The sequence below is a fragment of the Pocillopora verrucosa genome, chromosome 9, assembly GCF_036669915.1.
Source record: "Pocillopora verrucosa isolate sample1 chromosome 9, ASM3666991v2, whole genome shotgun sequence".
NCBI lineage: Eukaryota > Metazoa > Cnidaria > Anthozoa > Scleractinia > Pocilloporidae > Pocillopora > Pocillopora verrucosa.
In genome coordinates, this window is record NC_089320.1 from 16676421 (window position 1) to 16700569 (window position 24149).

General features: G+C 37.3%; 2 protein-coding genes across 4 annotated transcripts; one reads left to right on the forward strand and one right to left on the reverse strand.

Annotated features, from left to right (window-relative positions):
• On the reverse strand, positions 1–21071 carry LOC131779173 (guanine nucleotide exchange protein smcr8a). The gene is given in 39 exon segments (XM_066172656.1): positions 1–1058; positions 1313–1348; positions 2154–2217; positions 2808–2867; positions 3186–3225; positions 3366–3449; positions 4254–4285; positions 4807–4851; positions 5177–5233; positions 5596–5656; positions 5894–5953; positions 6287–6340; positions 7493–7538; positions 7541–7600; positions 8335–8376; positions 8379–8404; positions 9531–9583; positions 9585–9788; positions 9790–9879; positions 9881–9958; positions 9961–10020; positions 10023–10070; positions 10073–10121; positions 10774–10886; positions 12113–12191; positions 12745–12811; positions 13521–13578; positions 14410–14476; positions 15243–15295; positions 15700–15752; positions 16115–16265; positions 17160–17264; positions 17407–17450; positions 18054–18150; positions 18281–18326; positions 19006–19088; positions 19188–19260; positions 19545–19630; positions 20466–21071. Coding segments are annotated over 39 exon segments (2826 nt in total). The 5' UTR covers positions 20676–21071; the 3' UTR covers positions 1–966.
• On the forward strand, positions 20944–23889 carry LOC131779192 (CASP8-associated protein 2). Of its 3 annotated transcripts, none has more exons than XM_059095718.2 (5): positions 20944–21069; positions 21261–21490; positions 21609–21676; positions 22039–22092; positions 22657–23889. In XM_059095718.2, exons 2-5 carry the CDS (start codon positions 21370–21372, stop codon positions 22816–22818), a joined length of 405 nt encoding a protein of 134 aa, XP_058951701.2. In that variant the 5' UTR covers positions 20944–21069; positions 21261–21369; the 3' UTR covers positions 22819–23889. The 3 variants fall into 3 exon arrangements, with proteins under 3 accessions (XP_058951701.2, XP_066028752.1, XP_066028750.1); XM_066172655.1 differs by having other exon boundaries at positions 20966–21069; positions 21378–21490; XM_066172653.1 differs by lacking the exon at positions 20944–21069 and having other exon boundaries at positions 21151–21490.
• Positions 23890–24149: the final 260 nt, after the last annotated feature.

A 24149-nucleotide genomic window follows, 5' to 3' on the forward strand; every position in this document is an offset into this window, starting at 1 on the left:
ACAGCTTTGGAATATCTTTTATTTGATTGTATTTATTCTTCAAGTTCGATCTTTTCTTACGGAGATAATTTTTACGACGGTCCAATCTTTTAATTTAATATGTTTCTATTTTACAACTACTCGTTTCAGTAGTGTTCTTAGCTGCGAGGATCTTCTAATTTCATCTTTCCACCGCAGTGCAAATATGTGAATTTTCATATATCTAAAATCGTCATGTTTCTATTTTGTTGACAGCGCAGCAGTTGAACGACATTCCTCATCCATTTCCATCCCATCGCGTGGTACATGCGTCCTTTGTGCCTCGGCCCGGGTAATGATAGTAAACTGACCGTAAACGACTAGAGGAAGGGTTTATAATCGAAGGGCACGTCATTTTACACAAATTTACTTTTCAAAGATATTATTACATATTCTCTTCGGTAATCATTCATCTTTTAGCTTTCTGAACTAAGAATATTGGATTTTCATAATTTAAGTATAAAAAGATATTTTAAAAAATTAAAAATTCTACCTAATATCTACAATAATTTATCAAAGCATTCATGAATGTACAAAAAAAGCACGAGATAATAGAAAGGCACCAAACCAAGTTTTGCCGGTTGATCGAAATAGTTTTCATACGAAAAAAGCACTCCTGTAGAGCTAATTGATAATTAGACCCAGTTGGTCATTATTTTATAAGACAGCTTTTCGTTTGGAGCTATTAATCACAACGCATTTTTCTGTTTTCTGCATGTTTCGTGCAAAACAGTAAGTCAGTTCGAAAACCGCAGAAATTTTTCGCTTTGTAAAACCACAAATTATGCTTAAAAAATCATGCAGCAAGTAGCTTAAGGTTCAACGCCTTCAAGGGGCAAAGCCAAGCGACTAAGATCATAAAAGAAATGGGAGAAAAATAACAACCTGTGGGGAAAAAAACAACTTATGGACCTAGTACAATTTTTGAACTGAAACTGAGTTTGAAATTCATGTGGACTCCTGGGGCTTCGAATTACGTAATATAATACACTTAGACGGATCAGTGCAGATCAGTAATGATCTCCTCTCCGAAGCAGAATCTGTGAAAAAAAAGATAATTACAACCATTGTGCGTGTTGTTATCAACAGCTATTTTTTATTCAGCTATGAATGGAGTAAATAGTTTATTATAACCTGCTAATGATAAGAAATACTCAAATCATGTGAGTTTAACCTTTGAAGTAAAATAAAAGGGATGGCATGATTAAGACTGAAAAGCAGAAAATTCAGGTTTTAACGGGAATGCACCCTGTTGAGCAAGAGTTTAATGAGAATTAGAGCATTAAAAACTTACCTGATTCTGGAGTAAGTGTTATCTCTCCGACAAAATCTACAAGAAATTAATTAAACAAATCATTTTTTAAAGAAAATACCGCGCTTAGGCCAATTAAATCTAATTTCATGTTAACCAATTGAAATTGGCTAAATTTACATTCAACGGCCTGGGCTCTATCCTTTGCGTTTGTGTGCCTAAAATTGCATGACTCTCTCCTTTGTGAAAGCTCATAAACATGTAACCTAATCTAATCCATCAAAACCAGGCACTCTCTACTCTCAATGGCTTTATGATTAGCGCAGTGGACTACGGATACAAACCTCAACCAAGTCTATTTGTATGTTCTGAAACAAGACACCCTCACCTTGCTCCAGGGGCGTAAGGGGGTCACACTGTGTCAAGCAAAGGGTACTCACCAGATTGTCGTATCAACCTCCATGCCGTGTTTTACTTAGAAAAAAAAAGGGGTGTGTGTGGGGGGGGGGGGGGGAGCACGGACCCCCCCGGATCCGTCCCCCAGCTGTTCTTTACACTCACACTGCCTCGTTCTGATAAATCTCAAAATATACTCGGGTAGGGTGGGCGGGGGGAGGGAGGGAGACTGTGATGAATCATCGTAACATCCAAGCCTGATAGAAAGTACTTGTATTTGCTCAGTGCGATGGAAAACGGAAAGGGTACGGAAGTGATGTGAGTCCACCTCTTAACCGGATGGGCCTTTATCTTGCCTTTTTCTTCCTTCCCCTCCCCCCCCCCCCCCAATTGTGAAAGGTGGATAACCCCTTTCCATGAATAAGTCTACACCCATATGGTAAGTGTCATTATTCTGCCCGACGGCTAATTTAGTATTAAGATTTACCTTGATCCGCTGAAAGATTATTAAAGTAATCAATCTGTTGTTGCTTGATGAGTTCAGTGAAATACTGAAAAACAGCAACGGGCGCCGATTAGAATAAAATTCGAATGGATATAACAGAAGGTTCAAAACTGCTTTAATAATGTACTGATATAACGCTTAAATCTAAAATGCTGACTAGAAACATATAATAATAAAATTGTGATGTCTGACTGGTTGTTGTTCTACTTTGAATAAGCAATGACAGAAACTAGATATGAAACCGTTTCATCGCAAGTATTGTAAATTTGATCGTAGTTATTTTATGTCTATTTGTTCGTTTTAACCCTTTAACTCCCAAGATCTGATTGTTTATTTCCCCCCTCTGGCCACTACACATTTCCTTGTAAATTAGTAATAAGAATTTGTTGTTAGATCAAGATAGCAACTTCTACCTGATAAGTTTGAATATTTTCCTTACTTTTCTGCTGGATAATGTATGGATACTGAAGGGAGAAGTTACATGTTAATCACTTCCGGGGGTTAAAGGGTTAATGCGTTTGTCTGTTTTTCCGTTCATTTGCTTGATCGTTTGTTCTGTGAAACGAACTCTCCAACTCCCTCCTTCCTTGAACATGGTACAAATGCATCCCAAAATCTAATCTTTTGTTAGTTCACCTGAACTATTTTGGCGTCTGAAAAATGTACTCTAAGTCTGCTCAACACTCCAGGACCATCCTAAGAAAAGATAAGATAAAATGGAATAAAGTCATACTTAATCGATGTGTAAAACAGGCTTCCCAATACAATGCACGGCATGCGCACTTTATAGCTTAGGACTGACTAAAAATTCCTGAATAGGAAATGACGACAGAATTCGCATAAACTTTAAGAATCCTGCATTCAACTACGGAACATAAATAAAACCCAACGTCTTTTTAGCAAAAAAAAAAAACAAACATGGGAGAGAAGAAACTTATAACGTAGACATGTGCAAGGCTGTCTATCTTTCTAATGAATAAATTTAATCGTCACTTTGTAACAACTACTCCTCACCACATCAGCGATCGCCTGTCCAGACTGTGACTGCTGATTGCTGTACAATGAGTAAAATAGAGTAGGAGTGTGAGGATAAAGTGGCAAAGAAGAAGCAAGGTACACTGAAGAGTAGGCACAGTTGGCAATATAAATTAAAGACATGACTTAGGTGTAAACGTTTCACATGTAAATATATACCTCTTACAGCAACACCACTGGAGTCCTCCGAGGCAATAGGCAAAGTAATATACGTAAGCCTTGTTCGCTAACTCTAAGAAGACGCTGAAAGAGCAACGTTCGAAACCAGTGCACGAGTCAGTTTAAGCTGCACCAACTACAATAGTGTGATGCTAAATCAAATGATTATAACCCAGAAGTAACATTCGATTGTGCAATGTGATCGTTCGAGTGTACGTAGCCCTGAAAAGGATTTTATCAAAGGCAGTGACTAACGAGTCAGTCGTTGTGAAAACTGGCCAATCACAATTTCAGACTCTTATAGCCAATTACTTGTATGATAGTGACACTGACAATTCAGTTTCCACGAACCAGACTTCTGAACTTCGACTTATAAACAATGATTCCTGTCGCGATTCAAATGATGAATTCACTAAAACTGCTACTGCCAGCAGTCCTTAGACGGACCACTCTCAAAAAGGAAAATTACTATAAAAGCAGAATTTCTTTAGTAGTGAAACGATTTTTGCTTACTGCACGTCTGACTGTAATTGCGCTCGACGAAAGAGAACGCATTCCTAATACAAACTTAAGCGAGAATTTTTGGGACAAGGACCAGTCTTGGGACACCAATTCGGCCGCCCCCAGCAGGGGCGAACACCAAATGACATCATTTCCAAATTAAGTTTTAGGAGAGAACTTGGAATCGTGGGTAGTTTTGTTGTTCGATCGTTTAGCTCGAAGTTGTTTGACTAGTGTTTCGAACGCATCTCTTAATCTCTGATTAATTATAGTTTCTAATAAAACTGTGCGTTACTCAAATAAAATGATTTATCGCTTCAGCGAAGATCAAACAAAAGTAAAGGTGACACCAACAAGAAATCTTCAGTTATAAACAAATATAGTTACCTATGGACAAATGCCACTAACGCTGCATTTGACTGAAAAGTAAACAAAGAGGAAAGTTAATTCTGTGTGCTCCACTTTATGTTGAGCAAGGAGAGAGAGGGGGGTAGGGAGGGACACTCTAGAGAGATCACTCTGCATTTTGTGCACAAAGCAAACACCACCACTCACAACAAAGGTGGATGTCATTACGAGCTGTATAGAACGGATTAGATCACCCATAAGGGCGCATTTTGATCGAGTGTCGTGAAACTCAGAACAATGTAATCACAACAGTCAATCAAAACTGAAGGAAACATCTCAAGTAGCCAATGATGACTCAAAGTAAATAAAACGGGCAAACTACCTGAGCGCGGGAAAAATACAAGTAACCAAGACGCGATTGATTTTAATTTGTATCTTATGGGTTGAGAGGTTGGCGTGACCAATCACAAAGCAAGGTGAAGCAGACCAATCCCATGAGAACTCAACTGAATTGAAAATAGCTCTGTTAAGATAGACCCCCCGTCATATACATTACTACCCTAATATGAAGGCAAATCTGAGTATTACTTACTGGCCACATGTTGTTAATATTGCACATTGGACGAATATAACATCCCTGTAAATATAACACAGATGGCTTTATTTATTGTTAATAATAAAGATGTAACCAGTCTCTTAGTGATTCACTAATGACGATGAACAAACCGAAAATGGCTGAGGAATTTTAACCACAAGGACCGCATTCAGGGAGGTGATGATCGTAGAAGAAAAACTCTCTAAGATTTGAATAGCGTTCATCAAGGAACGAGACAATTTTTACATCTCACACTCGGAGTAACGTCACTGGTCGTTAGATCTAAGTCAGTTCCGGCCTTATATCAGTATAATTTTTTAATTTATTTCAGCCAACGGATTATTTTCTTGGAATCAATCATACTTACCTTATACTGCGGCGTAACAATACGATCTGTTTCAAGGTCGAGAACAGAAACAAACCTCTGAAAAGCAAATATTGCTATTGAGGAATCACAAACTCGACTTATCTACAGTTGATTTGCGCTATCTCCCTAAGTACACAAAGAGCTGAAAATTTGAGGTCAGCGCCTAACCTTCCTGTAAGTCGAAAGCGACATTTAGAGGTCTAAACGAGATCAAAGAAAAACGCATTTAGAGTTGAATGATCGCGAATTGAATTCTTCTCAAGGAGGGGGAAAAGTATTTTAAAAAGGCAGAGATAAATCCTCTTAGGCTTTTATCCTTTTTGCGCGTGTAATGCGTGCTGTAACAATTAAAACGCGCGAGGTTGACGATAAGGTAAACGATAACTCGAAATAAATGTTATCTTATTGGCAATCTTTACCTTCACAGATTTGGGAATCATGTTGAAATGCTTACTCTTTGCGAGGCCAACAAGTTTTAACCTGTTCGTGACCCAGAAAAAATAAATATTTTAGAAATAAATCAAAACTAAATGAATTAACCCAATTGTGTTATTATCTGGGGACGGGGTAATATACATATCGCTCAGAAAAGAACACAAAATATCTGATCTCGTCAGAGTCTGTTTATCTATCATGATTTCATAAAATAGCCTACATATTTCCCTAGTGCTGTTCAACAAACATGTAATTGCACCAAATGAAGCACTTGTTACTTGCCATGCAAGGTCAGCAATCTGTAAAGGTTTGGTTCGCCAGGGATCCACGACCTTTCCATGACTAGAAATAAAAAAAATTGACTCCCACATTTCAAATCGGTTTTGGTGATTTTCATGCTTTCTTATCCTAGAACTTAAGCAGAAACGTTTTTGAGAAGCGGGAGGCAACCGGTTGAAGAATAAAACTAATTCTTGCGCGCTTTGACGCCAACGTATCGAACGTAAGGTCAACGTTTAGCATTTTAAATAGAATTGTGCTGATCGAAATGGTTTAATGGCACCAGTAATCAAAACTTTTTATTTGCAGCTGCCGTCTGTGTCTCAAAACTTTTGTGCTTAAGCTCCCCAATGACTCTAGAGGGTTATCACTGGGTCATCAAAGATGAAGACCGACCTCATATTTTCTGGTACAAACATCCACAAAGCAGAGATGACAATTCGCGCTTCTCTAAGAAAGAAAACACAGAGAAGTACATTAAGCACCTGTCACTAAATAGAATAGACTTTCATAATACGCTAAATACAGGATTTTATAGTATGACGCAACTCTGTCGTGCAGTTCAAACTAAAAACCTAGGAATCTTTGGCCATTGCTGCAGATACTAAGCCTGTTCGTTCAAGTTTACACAGAAACTCGTTATGCATTGTGTGCTTCTTATGCAGTTGTTTTGACATCTGATCACGTTAGGAATGTTTGCATGCATCAGGTAAGGTGAATGGTTGATATGTCGCGAAAGCCACGGGAAAAGTTATTAGTGCCATTTAACCGTTCAACTCCCCGCGGTAATCAACATTTACTTTCTCCTCAAAAAATCAACATATTAGTCTACAAACAGTCGATGAGAATATAAACATTCATCAGCTGGAGGTGTTGTCTTTGGTTCTCAGTCACGATTCTCCGTATTAACTATACAATGAAATAGGCGACACGTAAAAGGAAGAGTTGTTGGCCAGATCTTAAGGGGTATAGTTCAATGACCAATCGCTTAAATTTCCCAAGGAGAAAATTCAAGATAAGCGACGCAAATAATCCAGTTTTCTCTGTTTTTGCTTTACTACGCTCTACGACTAGTTGAGAAAACTCGCACCTCTCTCTAACCAATCAGATACAAAATTAAAATCAATCGCGACTTTGTCACCCCTACTTCCCGCGCTTCAGTCAGTTTTACTGTCTTTACTTTGAGCTCTTATTGGCTACTGATGATGTTAACCTTTGTTCTGAAATCCGCGTGGCAATTCACTTTGGTTCTGGTTTTTCGAAACTCTGTTGGAAACTAATCTTATCTTATTTCTACTAGAATACTTAGTGAATAACTGGCAGAAATTCAGACGATTTTTCACATACTATCACCTTTGAATTCATGAGATAAATTGAAGGCTGACGGCAAAGAGTCAAGCACTTTAGACAATGTCAATCAATTGCCCCTCCAAAGGGCTAACGCTCGACACGTCAGCTTTTAAACTCTTTACGGCAGCCAATTGCCATTATCACCTCAGTTGATAACACTAATTACCCTGTTATACTCTCCTACCGACGCAGCACAACAGTTTCTTTAGAAACTTACCCCCTTCAATCAAAGTTAGTGTGGAATAAACAAACCTTTCATTCTTTGGTTCGGCAAAGACCACCACTGGTCGTCCACAATAAGAGCGTACAGCAAGTGAATACAAAAACTCAAGTTGTTTCGCAAGGATAATAATTTAGAACCTGACAAAACAAGATTGTAACATGACAGATTACCAGTCAAAGTTTGTGCCACATATTTTGCAGTGATGGGTTTCAAACCTAGCACCAAGACATACAAATTGTGTCTGGTTCAAAAATTCATTGAATTATTATACAGCGGTGACCATTGTGTGAGCGTGCTGGCATTGAGCCTGAGAATGCTGGAGATATCTTGTGCCAATTAGACGCCCTACAGTCGGTTCCAAAAACTTATTTCTTTCTCCCTCTCAAAAATATGGTGTTTTGACACCAGCAAAGTGTATGCAGGCTGTGTGTTACACAAAACTGAGTAAAATTTCCGATGGAAAGGGCAGGGTACTGCGAATTCAACCAACCAAACTTGCGCAATTACTCGAACATAGGTATCACAGCGTAAGAGAAACAGGGGGCAGCCAGAGATAGATAGAGGAGGGCTGATGATAAAGAGCATAGCAGATGGGTTCGCCACCTAATCAAACGGCTGTCAATGCTGAGATAGAGAAGGGTGAAAGACGTGAGTTAATGGCACATTCTTCAAAAGGATTGTAGGAAGCAAGTCAGTCAAATACTACCGCCGGGTCTGAGCTCAATGTGGAAATTCGCATGCCCTGTTAAAATGTGCAGCGATCCCATGCTTTTCAAGGACTCAAACAAAACCTTTTTGACGACCGTGAAAAATTTATGATTACAAACTGCTCAGTGTCGTCTTACGTACAAATAAAATCGTGTAACATTACCTGTGTACGATGCTAGCGGCTGGGAAACTTCTTCTGCAAAACCCTTAGTCGAATCATTTCGGGTCTGGAAGAAAACACATCAATTTAACATTTTTACAAATTACAAATTACAAATCAGATCACACTTAAGTCACATTGGATTAATTTTCAATTGAAATTCGAAAGCAGTTTACGATTGCTTTAGTTTTCCTACCCAGCTCTGTGATTGAACGAGAAAACTGACGTCGTCCTCTCACCGATCAGATGCAAAACTAAAACCAATCGCGACTTGGTCACCCGCGTTTTCCCGCGCTTAAGACTGTCTGCTTGTTGTTAGTTTGAGTTCTCATGGCTGCTATGAGATTGTTTGTGTTCCGGTTTTGGTTTTGGCAAATACAAAAGCCAACCGAAATACGTTTGAAGTCTACTGAGGTCGCTATAAACACCTGACAAGCCATTTTGTGAACAAGTCTTATTCAAAAATTGGCATGGAGAAGAAGAACTGAGAAGGGTAAATGTTAACCCTTTAACTCTCAAGATCTCATTAGTAATTCTCCTTACTGTCTGCCATATAGTTCTTGTAATGTTGGTTTAGAGAAGTTTTGTATTGGATTTAAACTCATAATCCCCTAATTATATATTTTTCTTTATTTCTCATCACTTGTCTGCTTGATATTGTGAAGAGAAATTTTGTCTTGGTCCCAACCCACGGGAAAGTTAAGGGTATACAGGAGAAAATTGCTGGTTAAGAGTTCTTCTACCACAATTTTCGTCACAATAAGGATTTGAAAGCCTTTTCAATAGCAAACTAACCAAAAAATAAAAAGTTACAGGTGAATCAGAACTGATTTTCATGTAACATTTTCGAAATGTAAAAGAAATTAACCTTGTGGATCTGGGTATTATACAAGGATGGAAGATGTGAAGTGAGTGAATTATTCATAAAGGTGGTAAATAAAGGCTTGAGAACGCAAAGATACATATATAGAAAAAAAAGAGTCCCGCCATCGCATATACTGTGGTCCGTTCAGTTTGAGTTTGAATATTTGTCTCTCACTTTGGTCTTTCTTACGGTCGATCGATAATGACATTGAGGCTGTTCGAAACGACAAGTTTGATTGGCTAAGACTATTGCTCAGATATAATTGCACACAAGTATTTTAAATTTGATGAAGGACAAACCAGAAGATAATAATGGCCGATTCTAACCTTTGGTGTTATAACGCGATCTTTTTTGACAGCCACTTTTTTCTTCTCCACTGCACACGGAGCGTTCGTGGGGTATCCAAGCCTTTTAACTCTCCTAACCGAAATTCTTGTCCAAACAAGTTACTTTTCATCATTTTGCATTTCTGAAGGGAACATTCTGAGGTGTGGACAATCGGAACCCTCTCAGTTTTTCGGCGGGCGATGGTGAATTTTGAATCTGCCAAAAACGGCAAATCCATTTTTTTTTCCCTTTTTCTCTGGTGGCCACGCCTTTGAATCCGGCGACGTCGCCAAAACTCTCTAACTTAAACTCTTTCCCTCTGAGTTGGACTAGAAATGCATACCAACGTTTTGTTTCATGTGGTAGCACTTGCTGGTCCTACTTGAGGAGGAGACCACTCAGATTTGACGGAAACTCTTCCCCCATTAAAGCGTAAATCCGCCAGATGACACAGTCTCAACGGTCTCTCTCGTGAGAGTTGTATCCGAATGAGTGCGACCATCACGTCACTTTCATCCGCAAGAAGAGATTCAGATGGTACTGTTGATCTGAAAATTCATTTCTTTCTCCTCCTTGCAAATCAGCATGGAATGAAGAGCTGAAAGGAGCATGAGTGAGACAAGAATTGAAATAGATTTCAGAGGGTGCTTGAAATTAATGAGCTGTTACTTTTTTCGTGTACGTAGATTGTAAAGGCAAGTTAGCAGCAACCAGGTCAGGCGACAACTGGCATCTTTGATTACTTCGAAGATTTATGCGAAAATATTTGTATTCGCAAACATAAGGTTTTCTTTCTGGCGCAAACCACGTCGCACCAGGCATTAAACCAGCTTACAGTAAGATCATTAGGAAAAAAACCACTCAAAAATTTTGAAATTTTAAGTAAGCCGCAGGCCTTTTCTCCGTGTCTCGTATCTGTACTGGTTAGCAGGGATGTTTAAAGGGGGAATCCACACCACTTCTTCAAGGAGTAGGGAACGTTTGCTCCCGGTGTTGTTGGTGCTGACCTTGTACTGTTTTTACAAATGGCCCCTATTTAAACCTGTCCTGAGCTAGAACTGGGCCAGCCTGTCTAAATATCGCAAATACAAATACAGATACAAATTTAGCGATCACGACTTTGCAAATCGTGATGCAGGGCGCTAACGGTTTCATGCCGTCCCAACCGTCTTCGCTCGCCTCTGCTGTGTGCCAAAATAATGGAACAAAAAGATATGACCTGAAACAAGAAGGAAATCATTTAGACTCACGATGGTGTAAATGGTGAAAGGATTCCATCACTTGACTTCGAGGATCCTTCGAACTCGTCCTCGACACAGGACTGAAAAGAATCCAGGCTGTGCATACTTTCTAAGCTACCACACTGAAATAAAAATGAAGTGGAGAGGTAAAGTCAATCCTCGATATGGACAAGAACGCATGAGGCAAACAGCATTTAACAATTGTAAAAACAGGGCGTGAAATTAATTTTTTTTTTCTGATAGCCACTTGGCTCCTAAATTCTTCAAAGTGGTAGCCAATTCAAAAAAAGTTGGTCGCCATTTTCAAAGACAAACAAAACCTTTTTTTACGCTGTCAGCGTTCTAGAGAGACCCTCCAAAATTAAGTTAGGGGAAAGATCTTTAACGTGCTACAAAGTGGACACTAGGAGGGATGATATACAACACTCTAGCTCACCTAAATTCTAGATGGCGTCTAGCTATCGATCGAGATGCATGTGCTGCGTTTTGGAAACAAACTTAACGAGGAAGTTTGCCGCGGATTTATCTTTGCAAATCTTTTTAATTCACGATATCTCTTGGTAAGGTTATGATGAAACATTCTAGTCGCCAATTTGGCGACTAATTTTCAGGATTTGGTCGCCAAAGGGAAAAATTTAGTCGCATTGGCGCCTGTATTAGGCGCAATTTCACGCCCCGAAAAAGTGAGGGTTTGAAAGAGATATTTGATTCTGAGTGCCACTCTTAATTTCTTCCATAGTTTATTTCAATTTTCGTGTGTTCACGTCTCCGTTACGTCCCCCGAGTCCGTGGAAGAAAAAGATGACCGCTGATCACAAGAGACTGGGTAGGAACCTTCTATTGTGGAAACTTAGAATGGGTTTAGTAAAAAGAACCAAATTCAAAAGTGCTTCCCCTAGTAAAAAGCAAAATACGTCGTTCTGTATCTTTAAGGAGTGATTAGAGCATTTGAGTGACCAACAAATCGGAACACAAATTTAAGTTCGTTTAAAACGATTAAGCTAAGTTATCTGCGCACGAGTAGTCCAAAGCGGCTATATTAATTGTAGTTATAAACATTGATAGTAACTCCCATGATCAAAGAAGTAATTCTCTTCTCTCAATGCTATCCATTTCAAGTTGCAAATTAGTGGAGAGAAATTGTTGTTATCTCATTATGAAACACCATCTCTTAGCTGATGAAACTACTTTTTCTCGTCACCTTTTTCTGGAAAATTTAATAAATTGCGAAGCGAAGTTAGTTGTTCATCGTTAGTATGAGATAAAGGCTTAACACACGTCTTGAGGCAAGAAGATGTTGCTTTGTAGCTGTTAAATTATATTATAAACAAAGAAAAACAATTCATACCGACGACTTTCTTGTAAGACACTCTTGACTTGGGGCATCTATGGGGGAGCGACTGGTGGTGCAGCTGTCCACACACTTCCTACAGTTTATACACAAAGGCGAGATAAAATGGATATTAGACTGAACGACAGGTTATTATCGAGTTTTACTTCTATCTCTGGTTTAACAGTAGCTAAAAGTCAGCTAAGGTTTTTTCTAACAAATTAATTATAATGAAAGTAATGTATATATTGAAATTGAGCCGTAGGATATTCAACCCCTTCACACCTAAGAGTGACTAACATCTACTTTCTCCTTACATATCACCCCTGAATCACACATAGAGGTCACAAGAATAAAGGAAATGATCACCAACTAAAGAAGCTCTTGATTGTTAAACAAATTCTCCTCGTCAGCACCTTAAGAAATGTATGATGAACAGTATGGAGAATATGCATACTGATATTAAGGTGTAAAGGGTTAACAAACGTCAAAGCACGATAGAAGAAGGCGAAGAAAGAAGTATTATTGTTTTCCTCTTCACACTCAACAGTTGCTCGTGCGCTCTCGCGCTCGCTTCGCGTTCCCTTGTTTAACTATTGAAAGGTCAAATTACGATGGAGGGACTAAATTACTGTACGTTACAAACTTACATGTCGATGTTTCGAAGAACGTTAGATACTACACTGCGGCCAATGGTCAGAAGAGCGGGAAAGCGATCTATAATGACAGGAGACCCAAAGCAGATAATACCAGTGTTCATCATTTGACACTATAAATGGAGCAAGATTTGCTCGTAGTGGTTGTGGTTTTAAAACTTTTCAAGGTATGAATGCAAGATGATGTGACAAGTTAAGTGTTCTCATAATATTAAGTTGCTGAGGTTAGACGACTGAGTTTTTAAACTAAACCCATTGCATTTTGATTGGCGGTCAGCGGCATTCAAAGCGAAGGTACATATCACAAGCTAAGGAACCAGTTAAAACTCAAAGTAAACGCGCATAGACAGACTTGAAGAGTGAAGAGGTCGCAAATGGTTTAAGTTTTGAATCTGATTGGTTGAGAGGGTGGTGATAGTTTCTTACACTAATAAAGTAATATTAAATTGAGCGTCGTTAATAATCCGAGATGGTTTTGGATTTGCTTTACTTCGCCATTTGATTGGTCTACAAATCTTAAACCATCCTTCTCACTTTGTATTTTCATTGGCTCTATGTAATATTTTCCTTTCCTCTGATTGGTCTTAGCAATTACTTTGGTTCTGATGTCACGACACTCAATCAAAACGCGCTTTAACAGAGCGAAAGAAGGCAAAACAAATGCAGTTAGTAGTACCTCGGTTTTTTCAGTTGAAAATGCGCTACTAAAATGTACAAAGAATCCTTTCGAAGGGTTATTAATTTTGTTTAAACACCAATTATATGCTCACCAAGATGGCTTGTTTCCGTCTTTTCAATTAACAGTGCGGCAGTTTCTCTGTTGTAATGCTAGGAATGTATGAACGCAAAAATATGAGAAGTGAATCAAACATTAGAAAGGAATATAGTTGACAGAAGTTTTGGTGCATGAAAAGCCCTGGAACTGTATAGCGAGTGGCTCACAAGAATGTCCAGAAAGATGATCTAGTGTGCACAACCACAAAGAAAAAAAGAATTCAAATTTCTACTATTTCTGATATATTATGACACATTTATACTTATATTCATTCTGTTTCTTACTTAAGACTTAACTCCAGGTTTATTTATCTTATTGTACGTTTATTTATCTCTTATTTTATAATAAAGTAGTTCCACATCAGCTGTAAAGTTGCCATTTTTTAACTTACTTATCAAATAAAGATATGATGATGATGATGATGATGATGATCATGATGATGATGATGATCATGATGATGATGATGATGATGATGATGATGATGATGATGATGATGATGATGCCATTTTTTAACTTACTTATCAAATAAAGATACGATGATGATGATGATGATGATGATGATGATGATGATGATGATGATGATGATGATGATGATGATGATGATGATGATGATGATGATGATGATCATGGTGATCATGATGATGATCATGATGAAGTTCAGAGAATTCAGATTTCCGGATTTAAAGGAAAGAAGAACCCCCTAAAATTTGCCTCTCTCTCAACTTCTAGCTTGGTAACCCATTTGGTAGCAGCGCCTACTTAGTAGCTGGGAGTCCTGGATTCGAATGCTGTCGAAGCCTAAAGTTCTCTCTGGTTTCTCTCCTGTAATTGCTTAAATTACAGTCTTCCTGTGAGGATCGTTTCTTTGGTTGATCTTCAGTTACCTTAAAAACACGTCGAAGTCTGCTGAGTCCTTCTTTTGCTCCCCACTCACACAGGTCATGTAAATGTCTGAAAGTCATAACACATAAAAATTCACGTAGTACCCCCAACAACTTGCAAACACTCACGCGCCTAAAATGTACAAGAAAATTCACCTTGAGAGGTTTCAATCGGAAGTGATTAAAAAAACCCAAAATGGAGAACTGACATACCATATAAGGAAATTTGTCCAGGTAAAACTTGTCACTAACGAAAGTTGCCAGTGTAAATGGCATGACAAAGGAATTGTGTAAGGCTTTAACTTACGAGAAATTAGCAATTCTACTCCAGCGTGTTTTTCTCTAAAAATGTTTATGTAAACAAATATACTTTTATCAAGAAAAAATGGTAACCCCATTGTCATGTTGCCCCAAAACACTTTGCCCCCCAGTCTGGGTGACTTCACCCCACCTGAAGTTACCCCGCCCCCCCCCTCATTGTGCAAGGTGTACCGATGGTTTGCATAAACCGATCACGTTTCGCTTTGGTCAAAACAATAATTAAAAGTTCTATAACCATGCTCCCCATTCAGTCTCGGGAGAAAAATCACCATGATTTCAATTATGCACGAAAAGAAGACAATGTATCAATTTGATGGCAATGAAAGCAAATGACAAGAAAAAGAGCATTTTCCCATGCTTTTGGTAGCTTTCCTGTTTTTACTTTGAGTTCTCATTGACCAATGATGGTGTTATCCTTTGTTATAATCGGCTGAAGTGATTACATTGGTTTTGAATTTTTGACAGTTAATTGGAAACTACACAAATGTAATACTAAATTTCCCTCACTAGCTTACCGTAACTGTTTCATACTATTAAGATAAGTGGGCAAACAGGACCTAGGCTTTAGCTGTAAAATAAAATTATGAAATCTGTGATCACCATATGAAACAGAAAAAATTTGGATGACTCTTAATGAATAATGAATACATATACATCATGGAGCCATCGTGTACAAATACATTCACCTGTGGACCCTAACCAGTTATTTGACAAAACCTTGATCCTGCATGATTAATTAAAGGACCTCATTTTTTGCAATCCATATTAAACCTCCCTTCTCCCCCCCCCCCCCCCCATTAAAACCAACCTGTCTAATTCCATGAGAGCACATTTTAAAATTTAAAATAAACATATTTAGTATTTTTATTTCTGCTCACAATAATGTCTTTTTTTATCATTCACTGCCTAAAGAGGTGGTGAAGGTATTTGCTATTATTCTTTTTTACCATCAATATCATAAACTGCACTCACGTTCAGTTCTTTGTATCCTTTCAGTAGATATTTGATATCTGGGAGTGAGACAGCTGTAAAATGTGTCAAGTAAATGCAATCAGCTTGTAAGAAACAAAGGTCACACACACTTGATCAATAAACAAGGTAGCTCTGATGATGCTGATAACCAAAATAAAGAAAATTACTATAACTAATATCATTTTATTTTTGTAACCAGGATGTTATCAAGGTACACTTGACCCATGATTACAATTAATTTACTCTAACTTGTAATGCCTGATTGCCAAAAATAATATCACGTCAGTCAGGGAACCTGTCTGAAGCCTTAGTATATTCATGTACCACACATGTGAATGGTGTTTTTTGCATTTACTGAACGAACAGGACTGGTATATAGCACTCTTTTAAATAAACAAATCTTCTTTAAAAGTACCTTTTCGTAATGTAGGCTTGTGGGTTGGCAATTTGTGATCACTAAATTCATGTCTTACTTCAAGACAACCATCAGCAACAGTGAAACTACGAGTCCTTCCTTGGACCAAGTCTTCAAGCCTTTTAAATTGATGTTCAACCCTGGGGTCATTCTGTATTTTTAAAGACAATTTAAGCAACCATAAAAAAAATGAATAAGGGGTAAGTTTCTAAAGAAACTGTGGTGCTGCATCAGTGGGAGAGTATAGCAGGTCATTTAGTGATAACAACTGAGTTGAGAACATAAATTAGCTACTGTAAAGGGTAAAAGAGCTGATGTTTCAAGCATTAGCCCTTTGTCAGAGCGATTGGAAGAAGGGCTAACACTTGAAATGTCAGCTTTTTTACCATTTACAATGACAAATTTATATTCTCAACTCACTTGTTAACACTAAATTACCTGCCTTAAAAAAAAATGCACTCTTCCTTATCCAATTATGTTAAATACAGTCAAACCTGTATTAAGCAGCACCATATCAATTAAGCAGTCACCCTGTATTAAGTGGTTGGTTGTCAAAGTCTTAATTTGTTTCCCTGTAATCACTGTAATTTTCACCCCTACTAAGCAGTCACCTCAGTTTTGAGCAGTTGTATCTACATCTGAGCTAGTACCAAACATGACCTGTTTGTATTGTGTTCCACCTGCATTGAACAGTCTCTTAAAGTAGAACCACTCAAATAAAACGAACATTAATCTTTCAAGTAAAATGAAATCGATGTTCAACTCTCTTGCAATCAGAGTTAGTAGTATTTTTGAGCACAGTTTTGTTAATTAAATGGCCAATTTTGGCATAAAGTGGCATTTTTAAATCTTTTTTATATTTATTTACCCCTATTGTGTGGGATGTGTATCAACCAGTAAACCTGAGTCAGGCAGTCACCCCGCCATTCCCCATGGGTGACCATGTAATAAAGGTTTGAAAGTATGTATACAAAATGAAAAATTAAGCACTAACACTTATAAGAATAAAAAAATAGAGTCCATCTTAGGCTTGAAATCCACTTACCACTATATGTGGTCTTAGGACTTCTATCAACTTTTTGGTCTCAGTCAATATCAACTCATATTCAGCATTCACCTTCTTCTCTGATTTTTCAGTCATTTGGGTAACCTGTGGTCCAAAAGTTTCAAGAAATCTTATCTTCAAAAAAGATAATGAATTGAATTGGAGCAGAATGGCTCGCAATGTTATATGTGTGGCCACTAACCAAAAATAACTAATTCAATAAGATTTTAATTCTCTGACACATTACCTTCCATTTCTGACCAAGAAGACAACTGGAGAAGGAATTTTCCACTAAAACAAGAGAAGATTTGAAATTAACTACACTTGCTTAATACACACTGCCCAGGTAAATGATAGTGTTGTTCTTAAAGGTGTCTCAAAGCTTGCTGCAATGATTTACTACAAATTTTTAATTTCTTTAGTTTTTGTGGAAATGTGTTAGCCTGTCAATCCAGCTTAAGTGATCCAAATTAAGTGAGAAGGTACTAATCAAGACCCCAGTCTAAGTGAACACTCTTCCTCTTACACTGTACATAGGTAAAGCTATCAATGAGCTTGAACCTAAAAGGCAAATAAAGATACCAGATAGGGAGCCTTGTTATCATGCAGCCTACATTATTTTGTCAGATTACACAGAAGACTGGGTACTGGTCAGTTAAAATACCCCTGGTGCTCCAGGAAGTTCCCTGGAACCTTTTGGGAAAATCTTGAACATGGAATTGATTCAGGCAATAATTAGGTTTGCAATTCCACTCAAAAATTGGGAAATACTTGCTGTACAAATTTCTTTAATGGTATTTCTGATAATTCAGCGGTCAAACCAAAGGAAAAAAAATTAAACCTCCACAGTACAGCTACACTAAATTGGATCATTACTACACAATTGAAACTTACAGATACTTTTTTCCTTTAACTCTAAAACATCACACAATCGTTCTTCTAGGTCTCTTAGGAATGTTATTCTGTTACCATGCCTAAATAACTTGGACACCTTAAAAAAATCGTAAATATTAATTAAATTCTTCAATCATTAAATCAAGAAATCTGGTAGAAGAGATTCATTATATTAAAAAAGAAATATGTTTGGCATTAGTTCAACTCAAAATGGACCGAGACTTCACCTTGGTAAATTCATCCATGAAACTGTCAAGAAAAGAAAACATTTTTCTGCAAAAAAGGAAAAACAAACCAGTGATTAAGTAAGTAAACATGAGCATAAATGTTCACCATGAAAGCTAAAAAAAAGAAAGTATGGATGGAAAAGAAACCCTTCTTATATAACCTCTGGAATGTAACATCAAATGCTCTGAAAAAACTGGAGATTTGAAGAGACTTTTTGCAGTCTACCAGTCAGAATTTATTTGAGGTTCTTCTCCATACACCCATTTCAATAATGATAGACAGTCATAATGATTGTAACTCTGGATATTTGTTTTCAACCCATTAAGTGCATAGGTTCACAGACTCAAGCAGGTGACCCAGACTTCAGATTTGAGCTGGATTATTGGCTGATATCACTTTGTAATACATATACATTTGAAAGTACTAAATCTAGGAACTTCATCAATAATTTTATAAACTACTTGTTACTTAATAATCAGAGCCGTCAATTAGGACAGATAGCCTGCCAAAACCCCCAGCTTTTCATTCATCTTAAACTGCCAGCTATATATACCTCAATGATTTTTCCATAATTACTGATGTAAAATTGTACAATGATTGAAACACAGTCAAAGAAATTTGTGCTGTAACCATTTCCCAGTTTCGATTGGTGCTAACCTGCCAAAATACAATTTCTTCCTCTGCCTTCTACTTTCAACTCATTAACAACAATGATAATAAATACCTTTTGCAATGTGAAATGTAGCACATGCAGTAGGGCCTTACAAAACCACGAGCATGAATATCATAAAGAGTAAAATGGTGAACCTATGAAATATAACACAACCTGGTAAAATGTTTACCCCACAACAAAATAATGAGACTCAAGAAGAAATCAAGGGAACAAAACTTTGCTGTAAAGCTTACATAGGCATAAATTCCATCTTTTCTCTCTGTTAAAAACAGCTGAGTGTCTTCAACAATGGAAAAGTTGCTGCCCCTGAAACAGAGATTTATAAGTAAAAGTAATATTTCAATATTTCAAATTCAGTATCAAATATATATGTATATAATTTAATGAATCCAGCAAGTGTCATCTAAGGAAGAAGTGTAAGATTTGACCACATAAATCTTCACAAAAAAGAAATTGAACAAAATGAATTGACACAACTAAAATAATGAGAAAAAATAGGTGAATAATTAAAGCCACATGGTCAATCATCTGAAACTCACAAAGTTGAACACTTTTACTTTTAATTGATGAAAAGTGTCATCTCACCATACCTGGATTGAGTATAATCTACTGACATTACATGAACAGCAAAGGCATTCACGTCAAAATTTTCTCCAGCATTCTTGGGAATTGTCATCTAAAGAGATACACAGAAAGAAATAAGAAAACAAAAGACAAACAAGTTCTTGTTGTAATAATTTAATAATAGGTTCTTGATATTAGCAGGCAAGTCAAGAATTTAAAGAAAGCAACAAAACTTTTGAGTCTGTAAAACATGTTTTGACAGAAACTTCTGTCATCTTCAGTTAATTACTGTACAAAGCGTTGACAGTTGAATTCTATAGCAAGTAGAACAATGCTGATTAAGATGAATAGTGAAAATAAGAAAAGAGGTAAAGCATGAAAGTGTGAGAATTAAAAAGATAGCTTTAGATTTACATGGTGTAATTGTTGATTGTTCATAATAAAAATAATAATAATAACAGTAATGAATAATATTAATAATTAATTAGGAATATGATAATCATACTATAGATTTCTGTCTACAAACTTCAGGGTTTAATCAAGCAACCCTGTTTCCAATAAAAATCCAGGCCAAGGTGAGCTGTCCAACATACAGACATGTACATCGATTGTATCTTGGTACTAAACAACTGAATTACTTTTACTCGTGATTAGTAACTGGCTTCTAATTTCTCCTTTTGGTATCGGCCTCCAATCAAATGTAGAGGTGACTTTGCTCACCGAAAATCTAATACAAACTCGTTTCATTAATAATTAGTTCAAATTACTCGATCATTCAAACATAACTACATACAGAATTAGAGATTTAAATTCCGATCAAGTCACGCTACAATAAATAAATCTGTATGTTCTTGTTACATTTAAAATTTATGACACTGAGCAGTTCGTTGAATAACCCGGAAGTAATCGAGGCTATTGAAGGCGTTTATGTAGTCTGTCAAACTTACTACTGGCTTTGGTCCCTCATTCTCGGCAAACTCAGCAATCAAAATGAAATCTCCGCTCAGAAGTGTTCTTGCCCAAGGGTTCGAACGTGCAACGTTGTCGCTTGAGTAGCGAAAATTAAATGCAATCTTATCCAGATTCAACCCCCTTGCCATTCCTGACATTACACCTTGGGTATCACCACTCCACGTTCTTTCATATGCACCGTGCATTATATGTCTGCGAGATTCATAAACAAGCTTTGTTTATCAGAAGAGGAGGAAGTGATAACATTCAGAATTGTCATTTGAGGCGCGCTTAACGGACTCGGTGTTGATTTCAGATGATGCAGAGTGTCCTTCAAGTTGCATTCCTGCAGCAGTTATCTTGCACATCTATCGATGGAAACATTTTGAGCTATTGAGTTCTAAGGCGAAATCTGTCAGGCACAGAGGTGACACGCAAAGGAATTCCTTGGCACGCGCCTGTCGTTACCGGCTTAACTCTCCCACAGGCTACCCAAGTACAAGTGCAAGGATCCGTTCCAACGTGACGAAACTCTTAACGATAAGTCAACAAAGCCATTTGAAAAATCAGTAGAATTCTTTACCTTAGCCCCATATCTGTGTGAGTTGTCAGAAGTTTGGGTTGTTTTAATTAATCACGTGTGATTGTGCTACTTGTGCTCTAAGCGGGTTCGAAAGCGGTGCTGAATAATTCATGTGACCATCTACATTTAAATTCTTAGTTTAGCCGGCGTTGTAGCCAACTTATCGTCGTTTCCTGAAAAAAAAAAACATTTTCATGGCTATTTTTAGATTGCTATCAGAAATGTTTGCTAATTTCTGAAAAATACTCGCTGGGAGGTTTCGTTCATGGGAGATTTAAAGGTATCTTACACGAAGGATATCTCCTGAAAGATCGTCTATGATCAGGTTTATAAAGTCGCTCCCGGCGCATATGGCGGAGAATGAAGATTGTATGGATAAAAGAGATACAGAATGTGGTCAAGACAAGGCAAATTCACCTTTTCGTAGTCAAAATGAAGGTAAAAGAACTTTGTTTTCAAGAAAAATCATCCACAGATTAAAGCCGTGAATGTTATCACGTATTGCAGTAAACATTAAAATTTATGTTTAATTATTTTCTTCTTTTGTCTTGTTTAGATTCTCTGGATTTTGATTTGTATGGGGATCTTTCTGTGGACCTCAACCAAGAAATGACATATCCCGAGGTATTTTTTTAATTGATATTCTGTTGAGAAAGTTTATTAATTTATTTAGTGACCAGCATCTAATTTCTCCTTACAGTATCAGCCCTGAATCACACATTAGGGTCATGAGAATAAAGGACATGATCACCAACTAAGGAAGCTCTTGATTTTTAAACAGATTCTCCTTGTCAGCACCTTAGGAAACATAAAGAACAGTATGGAGAATATGCATACTGATGTTAGGGTATAGAGGGTTAATGCTAATCGAGTTATGGCTCTGTGACGCGTTGATCATTTGCCCTATTCATTGTTTTAAAGGTTTATACTTAAGTTTAACTTTAAGAAAATAATTTGTTTTGATAATGAATCTGCTTTATTTTCAGTTGAAGAAATTATTTGAAGAAAGTCAGCAAACAATTAAGAAGTTTGAAGCTGAGGTTAGCACTTAAAGATTTTAACCCTTTGGCTCCTACACAATATCTTGCCCAAATCAAACATTAAGGTCACGAGTAAGGAAATGATCACCGACTAGAGAAGCTCTTGCTTGTTGAACAAATTCTCCTTGTCAGCATCACAGGAAAGTTATAGAGAACTGTATGGAGAATAACCATACTGATGTTAGGGTGCAAAGGGTTAATTGAACAGTTGTCATCCCTTGGTACATGTGCACCCCTGTATGCTTACCATTGATAGGGAGAGATGGTCCTGGAAACTACTGTTATTAAGATTTGTGTGCCAACTGTTGGCAATCAGGCAATATTAACAAGGGGCTAACTTGTGGCTGGTTCTGTAATCATCAATTGTGTTGTCTACTTTTTGGACACTTTACTTGACAGATGCCAGCAGACTGTAAGGAAAATGTCCGGGGGGTATACCCATTCAGGAATGGGTATTATCTCTTATCACTTCAAGCTCCAGAAACAGGAATATGAATGCTCTGTTAGCAATGGGCAGGATGGCCTACAAGAACTAACCTAACCTAACCTTGCCCTTATTTTCAGAACAAAAAACTGAAAGATGAAAACTTTGTGCTTAAGAAAAACATCTCAAGCCTGTATCTCACCGCACGAGAGGAGATAACTCGAAAGGATGCTCAAATCAAAGCATTACAGGACAAGGAAGTGAGAAGCAGAAAACTTTTGGCACAATCCCATGCACAGTGAGTGGATATCAAGAGGAATATCAGCATACCACTAAACCCTAGCTGATGAGTTGATTGGTGTTAATTGCATATGCAGTTTTGTCAGGGGATTGACAAATCTCACTGGAATTGCTGACTTTCAACACTTATGTAATTGACAGAGGTTTTATTGTCTTAGCAAGCTAAATGGTCTCGTAGAAAGAAGGATCTCTCGAGGTGTGGAACAGACTGATGTGAGCCATTAACAGACTTCTTAATAACTTCACTGCCCACTGCATCATGATGTTACTTTACCATCAGTGGGGACCACACTGTTAATCACTGTGTAACTGTGGATTGGCAGATTTAGAAATATTGTTTCATGCTGCCACCAATCATGTTGTGGGACTTTGGAACATGACGTTCATTATTTCTTTTCACTCCTAGTTACCTTGTTAAGCAATAGAAAACAAGTCCAAACTTTGATTTCCCTCAATTCACTATGTATTGAGAGATTCATCTTCCAACTTTGGATTATTTTTCCATTCATCAAGCTGTGATAATGAAGTTCATTATCATAAGATGCACTTGTCTATAGAGTCTATCAAATGAGGCTGGAAAGCAACTAAACAACTGCCAGCTTTAGATGTTACTCATCAGTGCAACAAAGAGAGAGATTATTTTTATGCAGTACCCCAAGCTGCAATCCTTATGGTTTTGGATACCATGGCCACTTTGAAAAAAACCAAGTTTGCCGTTTAAGTTGCCAATTTGGCATCTATGTTTGAAGTGACATTATTAAAACATAGTTTTAGTTGTCTAAAATTCCAAATTGGGGTAGACATTTTCATAAAATGTAACTCACTCATATTCTGTCTTTTTTCATATTTAACCTTTTCTTCTTTACACTTAGTTTGCCGAATATTACACCTTGAGATGTCCCTTGAATATCAAAAGACAGACCTCAACTAAACTTCCGATACCTAAGACTGGTGGGGTTTCCTGCAATTTTTCTTGTGGTTGCAAAAATTTTATATCTAGTATATAATTGATGGAAACTTTGTAAAAGGTTGAATGTGAAGCCTTGACATGGGCTTTTTAATACACTATTTCCCATTTATTTCCTACAAAAAGCTTCTATTAAATTTTCACTCTATTCAAGTAAATGAAAGTGTTCCACCAGAGTTCAAGTTATGTTTCTTGTTTTATCGCAGATCTTCATGATCAAAAAAAAATTTTGTGAACATATTTAATATTTAATATTAAACTACAACTGAATTGACATTTTAAGTCTGTTAACCAAGGAGATGAAAAAAGACTGCAAGAAGTTTTACACTAAACAAGTTTGTGTGGGGATTTGCTTAGTTTGCAGAT

Excerpts from the sequence above, each read along its gene's own strand:
- LOC131779192 (XM_059095718.2), top strand. The coding sequence starts at position 21,370 with ATGATCAGGTTTATAAAGTCGCTCCCGGCGCATATGGCGGAGAATGAA. Across the intron at positions 21,491-21,608 it reads TTTTCGTAGTCAAAATGAAG|ATTCTCTGGATTTTGATTTG; the intron begins GTAAAAGAACTT and ends TGTCTTGTTTAG. Across the intron at positions 21,677-22,038 it reads AAGAAATGACATATCCCGAG|TTGAAGAAATTATTTGAAGA; the intron begins GTATTTTTTTAA and ends CTTTATTTTCAG.